The sequence below is a fragment of the Carassius auratus genome, linkage group LG30F, assembly GCF_003368295.1.
Source record: "Carassius auratus strain Wakin linkage group LG30F, ASM336829v1, whole genome shotgun sequence".
Classification (NCBI taxonomy): Eukaryota; Metazoa; Chordata; class Actinopteri; order Cypriniformes; family Cyprinidae; genus Carassius; species Carassius auratus.
In genome coordinates this window covers 4749847-4772668 of record NC_039294.1, presented here as the reverse complement: position 1 = coordinate 4772668, position 22822 = coordinate 4749847, and the positions used below count along the sequence as shown (strand labels likewise).

The 22822-nt window shown below is 35.1% G+C and overlaps 1 protein-coding gene across 3 annotated transcripts in view; it reads right to left on the bottom strand.

Annotated features, from left to right (window-relative positions):
- Positions 1-2053: 2053 nt before the first annotated feature.
- The window catches only part of LOC113068102 (kinase suppressor of Ras 2-like), an 85961-nt gene continuing 65192 nt past the window's right edge, over positions 2054-22822 (bottom strand). For 2 of the 3 annotated variants that reach the window (XM_026240697.1, XM_026240700.1), the window contains exons 18-21: positions 22413-22546; positions 17251-17385; positions 11651-11780; positions 8076-8289 (exon numbers count right to left, since the gene is read on the bottom strand). In XM_026240697.1, the coding sequence (XP_026096482.1) occupies positions 8143-8289; positions 11651-11780; positions 17251-17385; positions 22413-22546 (546 nt within the window). In that variant the 3' untranslated portion in view covers positions 8076-8142. Of the gene's footprint in view, positions 2539-8075; positions 8290-11650; positions 11781-17250; positions 17386-22412; positions 22547-22822 lie in introns of those variants that run through there. The other variant, XM_026240699.1, reaches the window with a different exon arrangement.

The following is a 22822-nucleotide window of genomic DNA, read 5'->3' as shown; positions in this document are numbered from 1 at the left end:
GGCGAAAAGGTTCCCATGCAGATTTTGCTTACATTCATCAGAAAGCAGCTTGATTTGAACCATGTTTCTTACATTGCTACACTAATGAAAATGGAAAATGGACCATTTTTGGGTGCAACGCTGCAATGTGTTGCTTAGTTTCTAAGATATTCCATTCTCTAGTTTCAACTCTGGTTCCTTCCATCTTTTTTTTTTTTTTTTTTTTTTTTTGGCCTTTTGATATAAAATGCATTTTACAAATGTATGAAAAAAAATTACTGAAAAAAAAAAAAAAAAGAAAAAAAAAAATACTGGTGATTTTCTCCGAGGGCATTATTCATTAATTTTATGGACATTTCAGTTAACCTTAAAATACCATGCAATTAGGTGCAAAATTCAAAATACAGGTAAAACACCTGTAAAAGAAAACCAATACAGAAAATTCATATCAATACAGTAAATTTTTTTCCAATATTTTTTAAATACAGTGTATGGTGTTGTAGTGTTGCTATATTGTTAAAAAGCAGTTGCTAAGGTGTAGGATAATTGCAAGGCCATTGCTACCACCGTATCTACACTGGACACGATCATTGTTTACTTTGAAATCTGTGCACGAGAGACGTAGTGGAACATAGAAAGAGAAGCATAACCAAAGGCCCAGGTAAACTTATGCTCTATCTCTTGCACAGCCATGTATGTATCACATTTCAACACTTAGAATATGCTTAAGCTCAGATCTCTAGCTATGACTTCTTCCATCATTGTAAGTCTATTGCATTTTTTCTCCTGTTTTATCATCCACCAGGAAAAAACAAAACAAAAATTGGCACTGATAACAATGCATAAACAATGTGGGATTCCAAACATATTAAGTATGAGTAACAGTAATTGTGATGGTAAAAATGCTTGTTGATGTCTTATTAATAAAAGTTAGATGTTTTTTACCCAGAAAAAAAGCATACAGATTACTCATAGGGAGACGCACTTACACACAATTAAGCACATCCTACCTGTCTGCCCCCCTCTTACCTCTTCTGTATGACTAATTTAATCAATTATAATGCTGAATGTTAAAGTTCAACTAGAGGATTTCTCTGAAAACAGTGATGTCTTTCCAATGGGCAGAAAATGTCAGTGAGCTCATTTTACTGTCCTGAGTGCAAAGAGTAATGTAATTAAATGAGGGCTCATGTGGCTGCATACCTGAACAGCTCCTGCTCAGACACTGACTCATCAGACGAGCATTGATCGGGTGAGTATGACTGCATCTTTGTGTGTGTTTTACATTATGTAAAAGGATGAGGTTACCTGGACATTAAAATAGCATTCAATGAAGATTAAATGAAGTAGATATTAAAGGTGAAGTGTGATATTGCATGAATAACAACTGTTTCCAGACAGGTTTCTCAAACGATCTTTTTTTTTTTTTTCTGAAGAAGTAAATATTTCCAGCTGGTGAGAATCTGCTGTCTTTTCTTATATCTGCTTTTAAGGTTGGTTTACTGTTGTCCTCTGAACATGATTATATGCACGTGTTCTGCTAGTTTAATCTATACTCTACTGTTCAAAACTTTGGTGCTGTTATTTTTTTATTTGTATTTATATTTATTATTTTATGCTCACCAAGTGTTTTTTTAATCTAATGTATTCCTGTTATGTAACATCATCCTTAAAAAATCATTCTTGTTTGCTGATTTGCTGCTTAAGAAAAAAAAATCTTAATATTTTCTTCACTGTTTATTTAAAATAGAAAACTTTTGTAACTTTTCTGTCACTTTTGATTGATTTCTGGTTCACATCATACTGTTTTCTTCATGAAATAATCAAGTACGCCATCTTTTACCTGTTTTCTTATTTTCTAATAGCTTTCCTTTTAATCAAATATGATAATGTGATTCATCTCAGAGCTGGTTGATTTGGGTCAAGGCCCTGTTTGAAATCTCTATGGATGAAAATGAATAGGTAAAATACCTTTCAGAGTCATGGCTGCTGAAAAAGTCACAGTTGCATTCATTTGTTCAGATAAACAGCTGTATCATCTGCAGAATTACTCCATTGGTCGAATTAATGTTTCAGATCAATCAAACAAACAGAGCAAATGTTTGGAAAGCTACACAGGGAAATCATGCCTCAAATAGCTTTCCTTTCCTCATTAAACCTGCATGTATATTAAAGTATTTTAATATAAAAATGACACACTTCACCTTTAATGCGTCTCCAGAATGGCTGTGACGTTGATAGTAGACATGTTTGGAATGGAGGATAGATATTGACTTGATTATGAAAATGCAGCCTCTTTTTAAAACCAAAGTCAAAATCAAAATCAAACCAAAGGTGCCAGCCATATTCTGCATAGACTAACGCAGCAAGGACTCTCTATAATGAACTCAGTCGATCGATCATAAGGATCACAGGAAGCCAGTGCCAAGATTTCCTGTCATGTGACTGATGAGGTAAGACCTCAGTCCCGGGCTTGATTGGGTGTGAGAATGCAGTCCAGATGAGACAATGAGAGAGAGAAAGGCCTTCTGAAGAACAGGAACCCATCGCTGTCACAGCCTATGAAAAGGAAAACGGATAAAGTTAAACCAGCATGACTTATTATGTCTGTGTCTTCCGCTTCTGATGGGACACATTAAAGAAATACATACAAACACATTACATCCAAAACCTAGCGAGCTGCCTAGATGGCATTTTTAGGCATCACAGGTTTGGATATGACAAAAAAGCTGTTCCTAAACATAGACATCAACATCAGGCCTTCTGAAGTTTCGATTCAAAGGCTATTTCATACTATTGCTTTGTCGTTAGCTTAGCGACATGCTAACATAAACAAATGAAATCAGCTGTTAGTGAGCTGAGGGGGCCAAATCAAAGTTTGTTGGGGTTTTTTTCTGTTCTGGAAAGTTTGAAGGATATTAAATTTACTGTCTGAATGAGGATTTACTTACTTAAGACCAATGCAAACTCTACTTAAGTATGGGAAAGCGAAATGCTTCAAGCTACATGTTTCACGTGTCATTACATTTAAACATTGGACAACACATAAAAATTCGTTGATATTGCTAGTAGATCTCCAACCTGATGTGCGATTCAATATTACCACTCTCTTGTCACTCATCTTTGAATCTAACCTTTTCTCATTCTCTCACAGCTCTCTCCTTTTTTGGCCCAAGTTCGTGACTAATCAGCACAAGCTCAGTGAAGTGTGTGGGTGTCTTCAACCTCGACTCTTCTGCGCATATGACTTTTAATCTAGACATCTGAAGCATGAAATTGGTCAGAAAGTCCTCCCACGTAAAAAAAAAAAAAAAAAGGCTTATATTGAAACAGTACCTGTCACTGGTCACCCTTTAGAATGGAGCAAAAATGCTCATTTTCAGTGCAAACTAAGCTTGAGGCTGTAAATCCAGATCAAACCTTCACAACTGTGAGTGTAGAATCAGTAAGGTTTGGATATATCGTTTACCTCCGGGCCTGGTTTGTGCATCCCAGTTCATTCAGAACGACAGACTCATTATGGGTGAGAGAAATTATATGTGGAAAAAGAGAAAAGTTGAAAAATGGAAGGTTCAAAATGATTCAACAGAAGGTCAAATTTAACAAATCAGACACTGGACAAAACACAAAATTATATTTCTTAGATTTTAGTTCTGTCCCTTTAAATATAGGCTCTGTTCCAAAACTTTGAGCCACCTTGCTGTCTGCAGGCAGCAACTTTCTCAGTCAGCATCATAAATAAAATGGGAAATGAAAAATGTATGTCAAACTACTAATAAAATATAAATAGCATTTCTCATGTAAAGCACACAAAAAACACATTCAATACACTGTTAAAAATTAAGGTTCCAAAAGGGGGTTTATAATGCATTAAACATTCTACAGGAATATATTTCTGAAGAATATTTTGATCTAAAGAACCTTTTGTGCAATGATAAGATTCCATGAATATTAAAGATTCTTTTTTCTAGGTGCCACAACCTTTATTCTTTAAGAGTGCAGCATAAAAAAACTCAATTCTCTGAGCATAAAAATATGCCTAGTTACATAATTATTTAATATGCAAATTATTTAATAATTTTCCTGTAATTAGACAGAGCATAATGTGTATTGATAATATTATATATATATATATATATATATATATATATATATATATATATATATATATATATATATATATATATATATATATATATATATATATAAAGCAGCATTGTCAAGTTGCCTACCTTTCTGAAAAGCCTTCGCACATGTTTATGATGCCTTAAAATGCTCCCTCTGTAGTCAACTCACTTGGTTTTGAAACAGATATATTGTAAATTATTATGAAATATACATAGCATGCATATCTAATTACTAACATCCAATTTCTATTCCTTTATTACACGCTTTCTTTGCTCACTTCTCCTGATTCAATTAGGGATCCCCTTCTAATAATCTTGTGTGATTTGGCAATTTATGGTATTTTATGATCGTTCTCCATGGGTCTTTCTAAACCACTAACCCTCATCTGACTCTGATCCAGGGAATTCAATTTGTTTATCTGCTTGTAATTGGAGGGTCTCAGAGGTGCTCTGCTCTTGTTGAAGGTTTCAGGTCAGTTTGTTCTCTGTATATTACTTCAGGCCAGTTTTTATGTGATTACTATGTGAAGCCAATTTTTTTAAAAGCCAATTTAGGTTATAATCACTGTTAGATCATCTGTTTTGCATTGATATACTTAACTGTCTTAATAATTGTTCTTAGATGAGGCATTATATTCAAATCAAATATTTATTATAAATTATATTTTAAAATTGAAGCATAATAATTTAACTAATATTAATCATATTTTATATATTTAAAGTGTTAACATTAAGCCACAATATTTAAAATAGGTCATTAAGCTCCATTTGAGCCACATAATTGGAGTGAGTTTTAGGCTCACCTAATTTCACTTTTTAAACAGTGATTTGACCTAGTTAAACTCATCAGCTGAGGGAGAAATTGGGAGCGACAGTAGCAGATTTTCCTCTCATTAGAAAGACTAGCCAATGAAGATGTTTGACATTTGCCGTCAGGTGGCATTTGCTGCCCAGATCCTTAAAGCGATAGTTCACCCCAAAATGAAAATTTTATCTCATATCATTCCAAACACATATGACTTACTTTCTTCTGTGGAACAGAAAAAGTGCATGAAGAAGAAAAGACCAGCGTGTTATTCAGAACTCACCTTGTGTTTACAAAGAATCTTACTGTATATTGTTTTTGAATGATATGAGAGTAAAATTACGGAATTTTGATGTTTGTATGAATGATCTCTTTAAATACACACAATTGTTACCACTAGATGTTGAGCCTTTGCAGTGTCTTGGACATTCTGTGTAACCAAAAAGTGATAGATCAAAGGTTTTAAAAGGATACTTTGCCCAAAAATTATAATTTACTCACCCTCATATCATTTCCAACCTATATTAATTTCTTTCTTCTGCTGAAAACAAACAGCTAATTAATAGCCATTGACCTCCATAGTATTTTTTTTTCCGTACAATGGAAGTCAATGGCTACCATCAGCTCTTCATTTACCCACATTCTTGAAAATAACTTTTATTCAAAGCGACTTACAGTGCATTAAGGCTATAAATTTTTACCTATCATGTGTTATATATAATATATATCATATATATATATATGATATATATTTATAATAGGTATAAATCTAATTTGCTAAATGTTCAATACAGACATTTTCTAAATTTCGTAAGTTTATCAAATATTTATGATGCAACATTTTTTTTTTTTTTTTGTGGTTATGTACAGTTTTTAGTGTAAGTGAAATGTTTTAAACTTTGTTCTGTTCCTGATCCAACTCGTTAAAATAATTAAAATCAATTAATTATTTACTTACAGTAACCACTTAAGAACTTTTCAGGTTTAAAGCTTTTAAATAATGTAACATCGAATTTTTTTTTTATCAACATAAAACATGAATCATGACAAGGAGCAAAAATAAATGACGAACAAAAAACAAAAGTCCAAAATCAACACCTTTTTATTTTCATATATTTTCATAAAGGATGAGTGCAAAGAAAGAGCTTGTGATGTGTACCAGTCGCTAAGCCATGGACCATAAGGCATCAGTAAATACAAGCTTTATATATACTTACAACAAATACATAATACAAAAACTCAATCATGGCCATCAAAGAAATCTGCAAAGATGCAAACACAATATCAGAAAAGAAACGTAAACCAGAGCGATGGAGAAGTGTTGATAAATAATCAACGACGACAGAGGAAATGCATGGATGGATAGAAAGAAAAAAGAAAAAGGAAAACAACGTTAACAACAAGGCACACACACAGAACAATTCATACATTCATAATGGAGTAGAAATATAATAGATGACAATGAGGTCGGATTGAGTGACTGGAATATTAATTACAGCAACATATTATTAAGCAAAATCTACCGCCTGTTAAATAGGCCTGATATGGAAGCTGCTAATAATGGTTGTTAACAAGACCCCATCTTCTCACGATTTCCCATCATTCCCAGTGTAAAAACACTGTCCCAACAAGTCCTCGTAGCCCTGTTTCAAAAAATATATAAATGTTATAGCACAGTTCTTTAATTGTAGTTTTAAAATTGTGCTGATACAGACTTTAAATATCATTTTGCATTACTTTCTTAGTTTCTCACAAATGCAGTCATTGTATTTAGTCACAGCTTGTAAAACTACTGTCTGATTCTGACCTCGGGGGAAAAAAATCCCCTAAAAATGTTCTCATGCATGTAAAAACGGTCGACCGTACAAATATAAACGCCCACTTAACAACATCTGTATTTTTTTTATTCTAAAATATACTTGAGCACTTCAAAAATAACAGCAGCAACAAGTTTGTGAGCACTGGCACTGTCTATGACTCGAAAAGCCATGGCTTTACAAGTGAGCAGATTGTCTGTACCCAGAGTGCATGGTGGAGAAAGCGGGATAGCGGTTCGGTTTAAGCCATACCTAGCTAGCGACACCAACCTTCACACTCATTTTGACATTATCACCGTTCCGTATTACAACAAGGACACTCTAGAACTTGCAACATGCAACAGTCATATTAATGAGATGTGATTTAGAATAATATACAAATGCTGTTGTGGTGAATAGTGCACTATTACTCATGGTACTGTATAATCTCTACAATACAACAATGTGTAGCCTAGTACAAACAACGCAAAGCTTTAAATTATGCTAAACATTCGTAAGTATGCACTGATAAGAAAAGATTTGTAAGTGTGATAGATAGATAGATACAGACATTTATATCCATCCCTTTTTCTTTGTAGGCTCAGGAATAGCAGTTTACCCCTAGGTAATTCTGTTTTTGTCACAGTTAGGCATGATACAATTCAAGTGTTGATAATATACATACGGTACGTGCCTCGAGTCACGACAGCACGTTCGATTACGGTGCCGTCACGCGAACAATATAGGCAATGTTGACGGCGCGAATAAATGACCTTATCTACAGTGCGACAGGAAGGGAGAAAAACATTTCACATTCTCGGAATACTCGCCTCACTGCTTTACATTAAAGCTTCATGATCGGAAAATTCGAACGATGGGATGGAATTTTGATAAACACTGATACAGAGTGAATGAGAGAAAACAAACAAGTGTAAAACAACTCCAAAGGGTACATATCTCAAAATCAAAAAAAAAAATTTAAATAAATAAATACATTCATCCAATGACCAAATTAAAAAAGAATAAAAACAATACAGACAAAATTAACAATAGTTTCAGTAAAAATGCATTGCAGAGGTTCAACAAAAGAAAACAACATTCACTGAAAGTGGACTCATTCAAGAAAATGAGAAATAATCACAAGCAGTTTATATATGCTAAACAGAACAAACATTTAGCAACAAAAAAAACAGAAGAAAACATCTCCCTTTCATGACCAAAGGATACACCAGAAAATACTGTGTGCTTTAAATATGCTAAACGATCACTGCGTTAAGGAAACGTCGCTAAATACAGCAGAATACATGCACCATCCTGTAGCGACTCTCAGTCACACTGACTGACTCCCTTTTAACGTTTCCTCACGATTGCTTCGCTTTTTTTGTTGTTTTTTTACATTTATTTTATAAATAGGCGGTTTTGACTTTAGCTTAGCTCATTTCACATACTCAGCTGATTTCCAGAAGTGTACTGGGTGAGACAGGCGACGGTTGCGTTTCGGGAGTTTCTCCAGTAGCTCCACGAGCTTGGAGAAGCTGGGCCGCTCTTCCTGTTCATACGCCCAACAGAACAGCAGGATGTCCTGCACAGGAAAGAAGAATCTGGTCAAGTACTAGGTTCTGACTTAATGTGATCTAAAAGCCATTATAAAATGGATAGTCCCGGTGATGAACTTGATTCCGATTGGTTGAACCACATTCAAAGTAGTGCTGTGAAATGATTAATTACGATTAATCGCATCCAAAATATATATTTTTTTTTATATATAATATATGTGTGTACACTATGTATATTTATTATGTACAGGTGCATCTCAATAAATTAGAATGTCGTGGAAAAGCTCATTTCATTAATTCGACTCAAATTGTGAAACTTGTGAATTAAATAAATTCAGTGAACACAGACTGAATTAGTTTAGTTCTTCGGTTATTTTAATTGTGTTGATTTCTCAACAAATCTCAACAAATTAGAATATGGAGACATGCCAATCAGCTAATCAACTCAAAATACCTGCAAAGGTTTCCTGAGCCTTCAAAATGATCTCTCAGTTTGGTTCACTAGGCTACACAATCATGGGGAAGACTGCTGATCTGACAGTTGTTCAGAAGACAATCATTAACACCCTTCACAAGAAGGGTAAGCCACAAACATTCATTGCCAAAGAAAGCTGGCTGTTCACAGAGTGCTGTATCCAAGCATGTTGACAGAAAGTTGAGTGGAAGGGAAAAGTGTGGAAGAAAAAGATGCACAACCAACAGAGAGAACAGCAGCCTTATGAGGATTGTAAAGCACAATCGATTCAAGAATTTGAGTGAACTTCACAAGGAATGGACTGAGGCTGGGGTCAAGGCATACAGACATTTCAAGGAATTTGTCTACAGTTGTCGTATTCCTCTTGTTAAGCCACTCCTGAAACACAGACAAAGTCAGAGGCGTCTTACCTGGGCTAAGGAGAAGAAGAACAGGACAGTTGCCCAGTGGTCCAAAGTCCTCTTTTCAGATGAGAGCAAGTTTTGTATTTCATTTGGAAACCATATGAAGGAAGGGTGGAGAAGCTCATAGCCCAAGTTGCTTGAAGTCCAGTGTTAAGTTTCCACAGTCTATGATGATTTGGGGTGCAGTGTCATTTTTGAAAACCAAATTACTGTACCCATTTAGCAAGAAATTTTGGAGCACTTCATGTTTCCTTCTGATGACCAGCTTTTTGAAGATGCTGATTTCATTTTCTAGCAGGATTTGGCACCTGACCACACCGCCAAAAGCACCAAAAGTTGGTTAAATGACCATGGTGTTGGTGTGCTTGACTGGCCAGCAAACTCACCAGACCTGAACCCCAGAGTATCTATGTGGTATTCTCAAGAGGAAAATGAGAAACAAGAGATCAAAAAATGCAGATGAGCTGAAGGCCACTGTCAAAGAAACCTGGGCTTCCAAACCACCTCAGCAGAGTCACAAACTGATCACTTCCATGCCAAGCCGAATTGAGGCAGTAATTAAAGCAAAATGAGCTCCTACCAAGTATTAAGTACACATACAGTAAATTAACATACTTTCCAGAAGGCCAACAATTCACTAAAAATGAATACTTATGAAGTATTCTAATTTGTTGAGATTTTGTTGGGTTTTTGTTAAATGTCAAAATCATCACAATTAAAAGAACCAAATACTTTAAACTACTTCAGTCTGTGTGCATTGAATTTATTTAATACACGAGTTTCACAATTTGAGAAGAATTACTGAAATCAATTTTTGAGAGAAACTTTTCCACGCAGATGCACCTGCGTATACAGTATACTGAACAAAAATTATACACGCGACACTTTTGTTTTTGCACCCATTTATCATAAGCTGAACTCAAAGATCTAAGACTTCTTCTATGTACACAAAAGGCCGATTTCTCTCAAATATTGTTCACAGATCTGTCTAAATCTGTGTTAGTGAGCACTTTTCCTTTGCCAAGATAATCCATCCACCTCACAGGTGGATCACAGAGCCTCACAGAGCTGTTGCCCGTGAATTGACTGTTAATTTCTCTACCATAAGCTGTCTCCAAAGGTGTTTCAGAGAATTTGGTAGTACATCCAACCATCCTCACAACCGCAGACCACGTGTAACCACATCAGCCCAGGACCTCCACATCCAGAATCTTCATCAGGGTCACGACCTGACTGCAGTTTGTCATCATTACCGTCTTGAGTGGGCAAATACTCACATTTGATGGCGTCTGGCGCTTTGGAGAGGTGTTCTCTTCAAGGATAAATCCCGGTTTTCACTGTACAGGGCAGATGGCAGACAGCGTGTATGGAATTGTGTGGGTGAGCAGTTTGCTGATGTCTACGTTGTGGATTGAGATTGATCTGTACACATTTCCTGGAAGCTGAAAACATCCCAGTTCTTGCTTGGCCAGCATACTCACCGGACATGTCACCCATTGAGCATGCTTGGGATGCTCTGGATCAGCGTATACAACAGCATGTACCAGTTCCTACTAATATCCAGCAACTTCTGACAGCCATTGAAGAAGAGTGGACCAACACTCCACAGGTCACAATCTACAACCAGATGCGAAGGAGATCTATGCAAATGGTGGTCACACCAGATACTGACTGGTTTTCACGCCCACACCTGTGCCATAATCATGCTGTCTAATAAGCATCTTGATATGCCACACCTGTGAGGTGGATGGATTATCTCGGCAAAGGAGAAGTGCTCACTAACACAGATTTAGACAGATCTGCGAACAATATTTGAGAGAAAAGGCCTTTTCTGTACATAGAAAAAGTCTCTGATCTTTGAGTTCAGCTCATGAAAAATGGGGGCAAAAACAAGTGTCGCGTTTATAATTTTGAAATATATTAATATATAATATAAAATGAAAGAATATAAATATATAAATGTATACACATATATATTTTCCAAATACTGTATATACTGTATGTGTGTGGTATTTATATATACATAATAAATATACACAGTACACATACATATATTATGTAAACAAAAACCTTTCTTTTGGATGCAATTAATCGCGATTAATCATTTGACAGCATTAATTCCAAGCTGTTGTAAATTACTCTACAAACAAACACCTCTTTGTTTCCAAATATGCGTGTTGCTCAGCAAACACTTTGTTGCAACCACAACCGTTTCTGAGGAACTACATTGTTTTGTTTTATTAATATCTTTACATTTTATTTGCTTTGTTTCATTTTGTGAAACCTTGCTATATATATGGAATAACTGTTTTATAGAAGCAATAAGACCTGTGAAGTTTCCAGTAAATTCATAACAGCTTAGGCCCCTAACAGTGATGGGACTGTCATGCTCAAACCACAAAAGCACAATAAAAGTAGTTCATATGACACATATATTGACAGCTTTGTATGTGAAAAGTTGATAATTTTAAGAGTTCTTCAGCATATTAGGTGTGTGTGAATACTTACGGATATCTCTTTGCCCATGCCGATCTGAGTGAGGATGGGCTTCATTCCACTTCCCACCTGCCAGATAATGACTTCAGCTGGCTGATTCTTAAAGGGCCACTCGCGTGCATGGAGCTCGTACCAGATAGTGCTGAAAGATATGACAAATGAATGTTAGTGTGTGTGCATGTACTGGTTTCTTTATACTTGTGAGGGACGGATGTTTCAAAAGTTAATAAAAAATTAATATAATAAAAAACTCAACTAAAAAAAGGTTTGTAAATGGGTTAAAAAAATGACTTAAAATATATTTATATAAAATAAAATATAAATACATGAAGATCTAAAAAAGTAAACTTATATTAATCTATATCTATAAATGAGAGTCTGAGTGTTGTTTCACTCACTTGTGAGGGCAAAATGTCAGAAAATATAGAGTATAAATGTAAAGATACAATAAAAACTATTAAAAACATATAAATAATGTCTTTACTAAAATTATTTAAATTAAATTAAATGAATAAATCGCTAAATCCTAATAAATGTAATAAGCTTTTTTTACGTTTAAATACATTTTGAGATTTCACATTTTAAAAATAATAGTGTATATATACTTTTACAATTGTAATGCATTTCATAATTTATTAAAAACCCTCTCAAAAACATATAAAACAGGTTCATAAATTGATTAAAAAATTAAATATATAAATTTTTTATATATAAAATAATGATGAACAAATCAAATTGTAATTAAAATTTCCATAATTTAAGAACAGCAGGTGTTCTTTTCCAAGTATTTGTGAACAAGATTAAGAGTCTTATAAAGTTTTGAAAATGTGCCTAAAATAGTGCAAGCTATTTCTCTGAATAAAAAATAAAAATATATATAATTATATATAATCTAATATAAATAGATCTTAACTATATTTTGTTTACTTTAAGAAGAACAAAAAGTCAATCATGCATAAGCTTAAGTATGCGTGTGTGTGCACAAGGACATGTAAAGAGTGCCACGGGCCTCCCTGAGGGGCCGCAAAACAGCAGTTCAAAAGCTTTAAAGCACTTCTGGTACACTACGTCACTTTGCATTCTGATTTAGTTACAAGTCATTCAAGATAATTAATAAATGACTTTGAGGTGCTGTTGAATGCTGAAAAACACAGTATTCTGCTCTAAAGAGCATGCTCATGTTAAAGTTTACTAAACCACACTTAGGAGCTAATTAACAATCATTGAATGGAGTGCGCCGCTGAAAAGCTCAAAAATTGGAGCTCTGCAATTTAAAACCGAAAGCAAAACGTGCAGCTTGCTGAGACTGGTGAGAAAAACTAAATCAATGTAACTGAGATGGCTTTTGCAGTACTGAGAGGGAGAATTCACTTTGAGAATGGCATTTGCACCCGATGATACAGTCTTATGGCTTTAGGCTTTGTCCACATTAATTTGGATACATTTGAAAATGCATCTTTTTTTCTGTTTTGGCCCTTTGTGCACAATGTTTTTGCCCGCTTTTTCTCTGTAACTATTTACAAAGTCGTCAAGTGTATGATTCCTAGTGTTTTCAAATCTGTTCAGATTTTAAAAGTTGTGTGGTTTATTCCAGCCTTCAATTCATTTGTAGAAGATGCTCTAGACTTCCTGATCTGCCATACTTTACTGAGACTTTTTCACTGTGATCCAGACACCTGAATCGGCTCAAATTTTTTTTTTAAATGCACTTATCAACACCAAATCGGGACATCTGCCCAGTTTCTCTAACATTTGATCATCATTTGATGAATTGCCGCTGCCATGATTGCTAGAAAGCATGCATAAACATGTCTTTTATAATAAAAATAAATTTACCGCCCACAGAAAGCATAAGTCGATAGTGCCGAGTAGATAGTGCTGAACAATGCATACTATAAATAGCCAAATTTACATCGAAAGTATGCATGTTTGAACTGAAAAGAATAACAACAACTTGTGGGTGGTTAGTGAATAAGGCCATTTAATGAATTTGGCACGATTTGTAGCATAACATATTGTAACGTTCATATTGTATATACATATAGGATCATAAAACGTCCATAAAACAGAATATGAGAGCATTATGTGCATAAAATATCCCACAGCAGCTGCAAACTCTCTGAACACGGCACTCGCAGAGAACAACGGAAGTGAAAAAGAGGAGGCAGAAGGGACAATAGGGAGATCTGCTTTGGGGTCACCTCTAGGTAATGTCCCTTTAGTGTGACCAGCTGGACAGCTTGCGTGGGTGCTGTATTTGGCTCCCATAGAGTGACAGTGTGACAGAGCCTCCATATGGAGAGAACAGCTGAGGACGCAATTGTGTTAGGACCCAACAGAGCAGCATTCCTTCATTTCATCAACCATCCATCCATTCTTTTATTTATTTGGCCCACACACTCACTGCCTCTGGAAAAGCCTGGGTCAGGTAGAAATAAGTACAGATGGAGGTTCAGGTCTGCATGCTGCCTCATGTGAATACAATCTTATTAGTGGATGCTGAGCACTGAGTGAATAAATTTTGTGATAATGCTCATCCTAAACGGGCTATAGCCTATCTAGCTATTTGTATTATTGTGATTTCATGATTGATTTTACTTTCATACCATTTGATACTATAGATGTATGTTTATGTGGTCAGTGTACCAGGTAAAGTGACTTATTTAAATGTTTGATTTAAGTGATTGATTTAAATGTAAACTCTGATAGAGCTCTTTTAGTTGTCCCTCGTTCACGCTTAAAAACTAAGGGTGATAGGGTTTTTTCTATTGCGGCCCCTCGTCTCTGGAACCAACTTCCACTGGACATTCGCCTTGCACCATCTATCACAACTTTTAAAATGAAGTTGAAAACATATCTTTATTCCCAGGCATTTTAAATTGAATTTTATCTATGTTCAATTGTTTTTCTGCATAATCTGTTTTGTTCTGTTTATTTTATGTTTATCTTTGACTATGTTCAGCGCTTTGGTCAGCTTTGCTGTGATAAATGCGCTATATAAATAAACTTTACTTACTTACTTACTTAAACTACTTCTGTCAAATGATTAATCGCGATTAATCGCATCCAAAATAAATGTTTTTGTTTACTTAATATATGTGTGTATAATGTGTATATTTATTATGTATATATAAATACATACACATGCATGTATTTAAGACAAATATATGTTTATATATTCAATATATATATATATATATATATATATATATATATATATATATATATATATATATATATATATATATATATTATATAATATAATAATATATATTAGTGGTGGGCATAGATACATTTTTTAATCTAGATTAATCTCACTGTGATCTTTAAATTAATCTAGATTAAAATGACTCATTCGAAAGGCATTCAGAATATGTGTGTTACCCAAATAAAACTGACAAACAGTAAGTCTTTGAGAAGGGGTTTATCAAGCTAGGTGGTGCATTAGAAAAGGGGCTCATCTCCTATTTCCAAAATGCATCACAACGTTCTTGAAAAAGCTGTAAACTATTTCCAAATTGCACAAGGTGCAAACAACCTCATGCCTGTTTCACAACTATGCGATGCGTATTTTTTTACGCACCCATGTTAATGGATTCCAGTTGCGTTCCAGGAGTGTTGCGTCTGCAGCAGTGTCCTGTGTGAAAGCACATCGAGTCCGTGCTGCACCACATACGTAACGCACACGGACTGCATAAGCACTGCAGACGGATTATGTGTGAAACAGGCATGAGCAGGGCCGTAGCAGGGGTCAGCGGTGACCCGGTAAAGGTTGTACCAGTGGGCCCTGTTTGAAATTGTTTAATTTGTATGCTCGTTTCTTTTTATTTATTTGTGCTATTAACACAACGTTTAAGTTTTTTTTTCAAGTTTGTAGGTGTCAAGGTACAGAAACCAAATAATTAAATGTAAAATAGCACTGGATAGTCTTCAATGTAAAAATGAAATATACCATCAAACCTACATTTATTCAGACACCTTCAACATTTCTCACATTATTACAGTTTTGCTATATATATCAAAAATTATATCTGGTGTCTGAATAATTTTTGGTTTGACTGTTAAAACTACAAAGTAATTTAGTCAAGAGCAGTGAGTGATTTTCGTTTTCATTTTCTTGGATTAACATTACAGCAGCCAGCAGCTAAATTAGGAGCGGTCACTTTAAGAGAAGATGAACGCATCCAATATAATACACATCCCATTTTTTTTCCTGAACTGTTTACTTTCACTTGAGAAATAACCGACAGTTTTTTCGAGCATAATTTCCAAGGTGGATATTTTGAAATATTTTTTTATGTCATAAATGTCATATTTTGACATTATTCATGTATCTGTCGGCACAAGAGCAAAAATAAGCATATTCGATGTTCATGCGTTTTGAGACGCCTTTCTCTGAACACCAGAACACCGCGATACTGAATTTGGCACTTTCAAATCTTTTTGTTGGTTCAAACTGCGATTTGTATTTGTTTGTTCAGGTGCAGGAGGGACTTCGAGGAGAACTTCTCGGTTCAGTGTCGCTGTCCGTGATACGCGTCTCTCTCTCCGAACCGAACACAGTGCGGGAGTAACCAGCTACTCTCTTCAGCTTTTCCGCGTCTTGTTTTTGGATGCTTTAATGTTTAAATCGACAAACGGTGAGGCTTAAAAACATGTGAAAAAGATCAGCTTTCGTGACGATGCGCAGCAGTTGCCCGTCAACTGTCCTGAGCATATTTTTAGGCTGGCATCATCCAGTCGGTTATATAAAAAATCAAGGTGAAAGTCATCATAGCTTGCTTAGTATAGACCCAGCTCTAAACCCAACTTTGAGAATAGATTAACGGCTATATTTTTTTTAATCGCCCGATAAAAGTCTCACATTAACACAGCACGTTAACGCCAATAACGGCCCACCACTAATATATATATATATATATATATATATATAAATATGTAATATATATATTATAAAATGTAAGAATATAAATATATACATGTAAATATTTTCTAAATATTTACTGTATGTTTGTGTATTTATGTATGCATAATAAATATACACAGCGCACATAAATATATTATTTAAACAAAAACGTTTATTTTGGATGCGATTAATCAATTTTTCTTTTATGCCAAAAATCATTAGGATATTAAGTAAAGATCCTGTTCCATTAAAAAATTTAGTAAATTTCCTACTGTAAATATATCAAAAATGGTAGTATTGTAACATTATTACAATTTAAAAATAACTGCTTTCTGCTAATTTATTCATCTGATAGCAAAGCTGAATTTTCAGCAGCCACTGTTCCAGTCTTTAGTGTCATATGATCCTTCAGAAATCATTCTAATATGCTGATTAACCACATGGGGGGTTAATGGTTTGCTAAAAAAGTATGTATGCAGTATGTTTTAAATACTACACCTAATGAAATGTTTTTATATTTTAGGTTTCCAAAAATGATTAAAATCCCCAAATGCTGTTGCTATAAGGGCACATGAACCGTTGAGAGGAAAAGTCAGGCTTATTTCTGTAAATAAAATGGATTCTGTTCGTCCCCTGAGTGACAAAGGCAGAGAAGCAGTGAGGGGTGAAAACACGGGTGCTGAGAGGGGGACAGAGAGGGACCCACCCAAAGGCAAAGACGTCAGACTGTTTGGAGAAAGGAAGCTGGTTTTCTGCGGTCTCCGGGGAGAGCTGACGGATGAGCTCAGGAGCGAGATGACATAGCCAGCCGCTTGGGATCCGCAGCTTATCCTTTCTCCTACTGAAGAGAGAGAGACACACACAGAAGAAGAAGTTTAAAACATGATCAATCACAACACACAAATCCTTTATGAGTTTGATTCATTTGTACCACACAAAAGGTCATAAAACAAGCAAAAAGTTCATTAGAGTGACAATTCTGTCCAAGAAATACAGTAGAGGGCAAGCAACTATAAATCCCCCACTGTCGTAATATCAACATAAAGTCTAATCCACAAATAATATCTCTTTTTGAACTTGTTGTTTCCCCTAGAAAGCAGTGAGTGTTCCTGTGGCTCAGTGGTAGAGCATTGCGTTAGCAGTGCAGACATTTGTGGGTTTGATTCCCAGCAGAGCACATGTTCGGTTAAAATAAATGTATGCACTGTAAGTCGCTTTGGATAAAAGCATCTGATAAATGTAAATGCAGTGAGAGCAAAAGAAGACTTTTGTTATTATCTCCTCAGACAAAAAATATACAAATCTCACATTCTGTAGGTTTCAAACATTGCTCAGAATTGTCAAAATCTGCAAGCAAAAGTCAAAGATTTCAGTTCGAACTCAAAACGTTTCTTAGAAATTGTCCTAAATTATCCAAGCAGCACAATTCACTATAATTTTAATAGGTTATGCCTATATTTACTTCTAAATCTGTTTATTTTTATTTTTAAATCCAAAGTTGATACTAGTGACTATATGTTCCACAGAAACTCTACAACATGTTTTAAAGACTGAATGGCAAGAAATTCACTAGCATCTTTTTTTCTTTTCTTAAAAGTATACAATGTACTTTTACAGAGAAAGGAACTTGTAAACAGAACTTTGCTTCCCATTGGACCGATTAAAAACCTGTGAACCCTCTACAATGATAAAGTAGTTGCCTCCTTCTCAAGTGTCAGACGTGGATTTAAAAGTAGTCTATCACAGACAGACATAGAGCTGTTTCAGCTTGACTGAGTCCCTGATCCAAGTAAAAAGGAATTCACTCACCCGTGATACTGTATATATATATATATATATATATATATATATATATATATATATATATATATATACAGTATTGTTCAAAATAATAGCAGTACAATCGCTCTTAACACGCTCTTAAGGCTGTGCAATTGGGCAATTAGTTGAAAGGGGTGTGTTCAAAAAAATAGCAGTGTCTACCTTTGACTGTACAAACTCAAAACTATTTTGTACAAACATTTTTTTTTCTGGGATTTAGCAATCCTGTGAATCACTAAACTAATATTTAGTTGTATGACCACAGTTTTTTAAAACTGCTTGACATCTGTGTGGCATGGAATCAACCAACTTGTGGCACCTCTCAGCTGTTATTCCCCTCCATGATTTTTTAACAACATTCCACAATTCATTCACATTTCTTGGTTTTGCTTCAGAAACAGCATTTTTGATATCACCCCACAAGTTCTCAATTGGATTAAGGTCTGGAGATTGGGCTGGCCACTCCATAACATTAATTTTGTTGGTTTGGAACCAAGACTTTGCCCGTTTACTAGTGTGTTTTGGGTCATTGTCTTGTTGAAACAACCATTTCAAGGGCATGTCCTCTTCAGCATAGGGCAACATGACCTCTTCAAGTATTTTAACATATGCAAACTGATCCATGATCCCTGGTATGCGATAAATAGGCCCAACACCATAGTAGGAGAAACATGCCCATATCATGATGCTTGCACCTCCATGCTTCACGGTCTTCACTGTGTACTGTGGCTTGAATTCAGAGTTTGGGGGTCGTCTCACAAACTGCCTGTGGCCCTTGGACCCAAAAAGAACAATTTTACTCTCATCAGTCCACAAAATGTTCCTCCATTTCTCTTTAGGCCAGTTGATGTGTTCTTTGGCAAATTGTAACCTCTTCTGCACATGCCTTTTTTTTAACAGAGGGACTTTGCGGGGGATTCTTGAAAATAGATTAGCTTCACACAGACGTCTTCTAACTGTCACAGTACTTACAGGTAACTCCAGACTGTCTTTGATCATCCTGGAGGTGATCATTGGCTGAGCCTTTGCCATTCTGGTTATTCTTCTATCCATTTTGATGGTTGTCTTCCGTTTTCTTCCACGTCTCTCTGGTTTTGCTCTCCATTTTAAGGCATTGGAGATCATTTTAGCTGAACAGCCTATCATTTTTTGCACCTCTTTATAGGTTTTCCCCTCTCTAATCAACTTTTTAATCAAAGTACGCTGTTCTTCTGAACAATGTCTTGAACGACCCATTTTCCTCAGCTTTCAAATGCATGTTCAACAAGTGTTGGCTTCATCCTTAAATAGGGGCCACCTGATTCACACCTGTTTCTTCACAAAATTGATGACCTCAGTGATTGAATGCCACACTGCTATTTTTTTGAACACACACCTTTCAACTAATTCAACTAATTGCCCAATTGCACAGCCTTAAGAGCGTGCATATCATGAATGCTGGGTCTCATTTGTTTTCTGAGAATCTACTGAACCTACTGGTAACTTGTTTGCCACGTAGCAATAAAAAATATACTAAAAACCTTGATTATTCTGGTTAGTCACATTGTACTGCTATTATTTTGAACAAGACTGTATATATATTAATGGGGTCAGGAAGAAAAAAAAAATGCTAACTCAAATAGTGGGGACAAAATACACTTTAATTTATTTCTTTATTTTTGTCTTAATTTATTTAACATTCTATTATTAATCAATAATAATATTAGTAATTAATAACTAATATATAATTATTATAATTGTATTCATTTATAATGAATTTATACCATGTAAATTGTATAAATAATATATATTTTTACAAATATATTTTTATAAGCAATAACCTATGTAATTATGCATAGTCAGACTACATTTTAATAAATGAGATCAAGCTTTTTAACCTAACATATAAAATCAGGGGCAAATGTTGCCCCAAAATAATAAATAAATAAATATTAACAATAATATTAGTATTAGTAGTAGTAGTAGTAGTAGTAGTATAAACACTGCTCCATATCAGAAAGAAAGAAAGAAAGAAAGAAAGAAAGAAAGAAGCATTAAAACCAATATTGTCTAAAATCTGGGAAGCCCATCTGACTGCCCAGAGTAAATTTCCAATGACTTCATCTCTCAAAAAGACTCAAACCCACACAAACCCTCATACACAAACCTTGACATTTGCGGATGCTTCAGTACGAGTGCGTTCACAGCCTCACTAGCCTCTTGTCCCTGCTAGATGTTGCCTTACATGGATGCTGCATTTCAAACAGCACCGAATCCCAAAATAATCAGCTCTTATTTCAATACCCGCTCAGGTCCTGAGTCATAATACATAACCAATGTAAAATCGTGTTATTGAGAGCCAGACTTGTGCCTTACAGATAAACAATTCATAATTATCCTAGAGCCTGCACGTCCCTGATGGCCTGAGAAAAATGTGCCACTCTCAAATACTATCCCTTCCTCCTGATAACTCCTGATAATAATTCACACGGCTGTGGAGGTGTAGAAGTGGGCTGATCAGAATGGCAATGATGAGCCAATCCAAGAGACTTGATCGTCAATGACTGCAATGTAAACCTGTCGCTGTGGAGACCTCGTCTTTTCCCCAGTAATTACTGCCAACATACGTAAACACACTTGTGTGAAATCAGCCTCATAATCAGATGAACCGAGTACGAGTGTTTGTAATATCGTTCCATCGGGGGTGTTGATTTACTGCTTGCAATGCCAATGAAAACATTTTCGAAGAGGCGCAACACACAAACACCAATGGGACGAGTGCCAAAACAACATCAGCATCATCACGGTCATCAGCGGTCGCAAACGCTTCATGTTGCCCCAGATAATTTAATCTAATTTTCAGCGCTTTCTAAGCCAAATACTTCGTTAAGCATCTTATTACACAAATAAACATATACAATCAAAACAAAGAAGTTTAATTTCTTAATAAAATTTGTGTTTCGGGGCTGTTGATTGGCAAATGCAAGAACTGAATTCTGTTAAGACGATGCTTAAACTCACTAAACCTTTCAAGAACATGCTGTTTGATAAAGTATTGAAGCTAAAGGCTAATGAATTACCATTTTGTGTCAAACATTATAAAGAGCAATATATACTGTAGAATGCATTTCCATTCTGATATTTCAACTTGCAGACAACCCTGTATAATTAACCCTCCTCCTTACTTAACAAGCTTTAAAAATGACAAAAAAATAAGATTATGACTTGTGCAATACTTGCAAACTCTTCTTTCTATTTAGCCATGAAAATCTGGTTGGCAAAAGCAACAATATTCATCTATTCATACTTTTCCAGTGCATTGAAATTAGATTGCTAGAGGGAGTTTACACAGTTACAAGTTACTGAAGTCCTGTCAAATGCTGGTGTGATTATAACATCTGCTGCTACTTCAACTTACTGAAGCAGTTATTTATCAGGAACCATGAGAACACTGAAGGTGAAACTGGATTTAGCTCTGTGGCCAACACTCTAATAATTACAGGCTCTGCTTTTTAATAAGCACTTCTGAAAGTCATTAGTTATTAATGGCCTGCCACACATATAGTGTGATTTGTACATTTGTCCCTCATCTATGGAGACACTGAGCTCACTCGCACTTTCTATTTCAGCAAGTAAACACCATCCTGCCTACACTCAAACTTGTACTTTTAGGGGTACCAACAGCTTGTCACTGGGGCAGTACACTTAAAGGTACATATTTGTATCATAATTACCCATAAAAGGTGCATAGTAGTACCCTAAGGATCATACTGTATTACAAGAAATGTTGACTAATTTAACAACAAAAAAAGTATTTATAAAATTATTATAGTTCAATATAACATACAAACTACTCAATATTTTGTTTGTGATATGTGTTATGTTTATTGGACTAGAGTATTGCATCACTGGCTTATCAACTATAACAAGTGTTTAGGAGACTTTCTTTAAAAATCATTTCAATTACTGTCAATTAAAAATAGGCATTTTCTACATAAAGAAAGAACATTGTTTCTTGATATTACAGTAAGGTTGAGTAAATGTGTGTTTGTGTGTATTTTGACCTACCTGCCTGCTTGTAGAACACCAGATATTGTGAACAGGCCAAAGTCGGTGATGACCACTTTCCCATTGTCATAAAATACATTCTTGGATTTCATATCTTTGTGAAGGATCCCTTTGGCATGTAGGTAGCCCATGCCCTGAAAACAATAATAATAATGTTAATGTAATGAGGGCAATTACATGTTTTTGGTCTATTGCTAATTCTATGTCAACATCTAATTGCAATTTCTCTGATAGAAACTGATCACAATTTAAAATGTGATTTAAAATAAAGCTCCATGTCTGCTGTGTTATTTGTAGAGCTGCACAACTGGGCCCCAAATTATAGATTATTCACGAATGACTACAATAATAATAATTTTATTTTACATTAAAATTGTAAAATAGTAATTGTTATTGTTGCAAAGCAAACT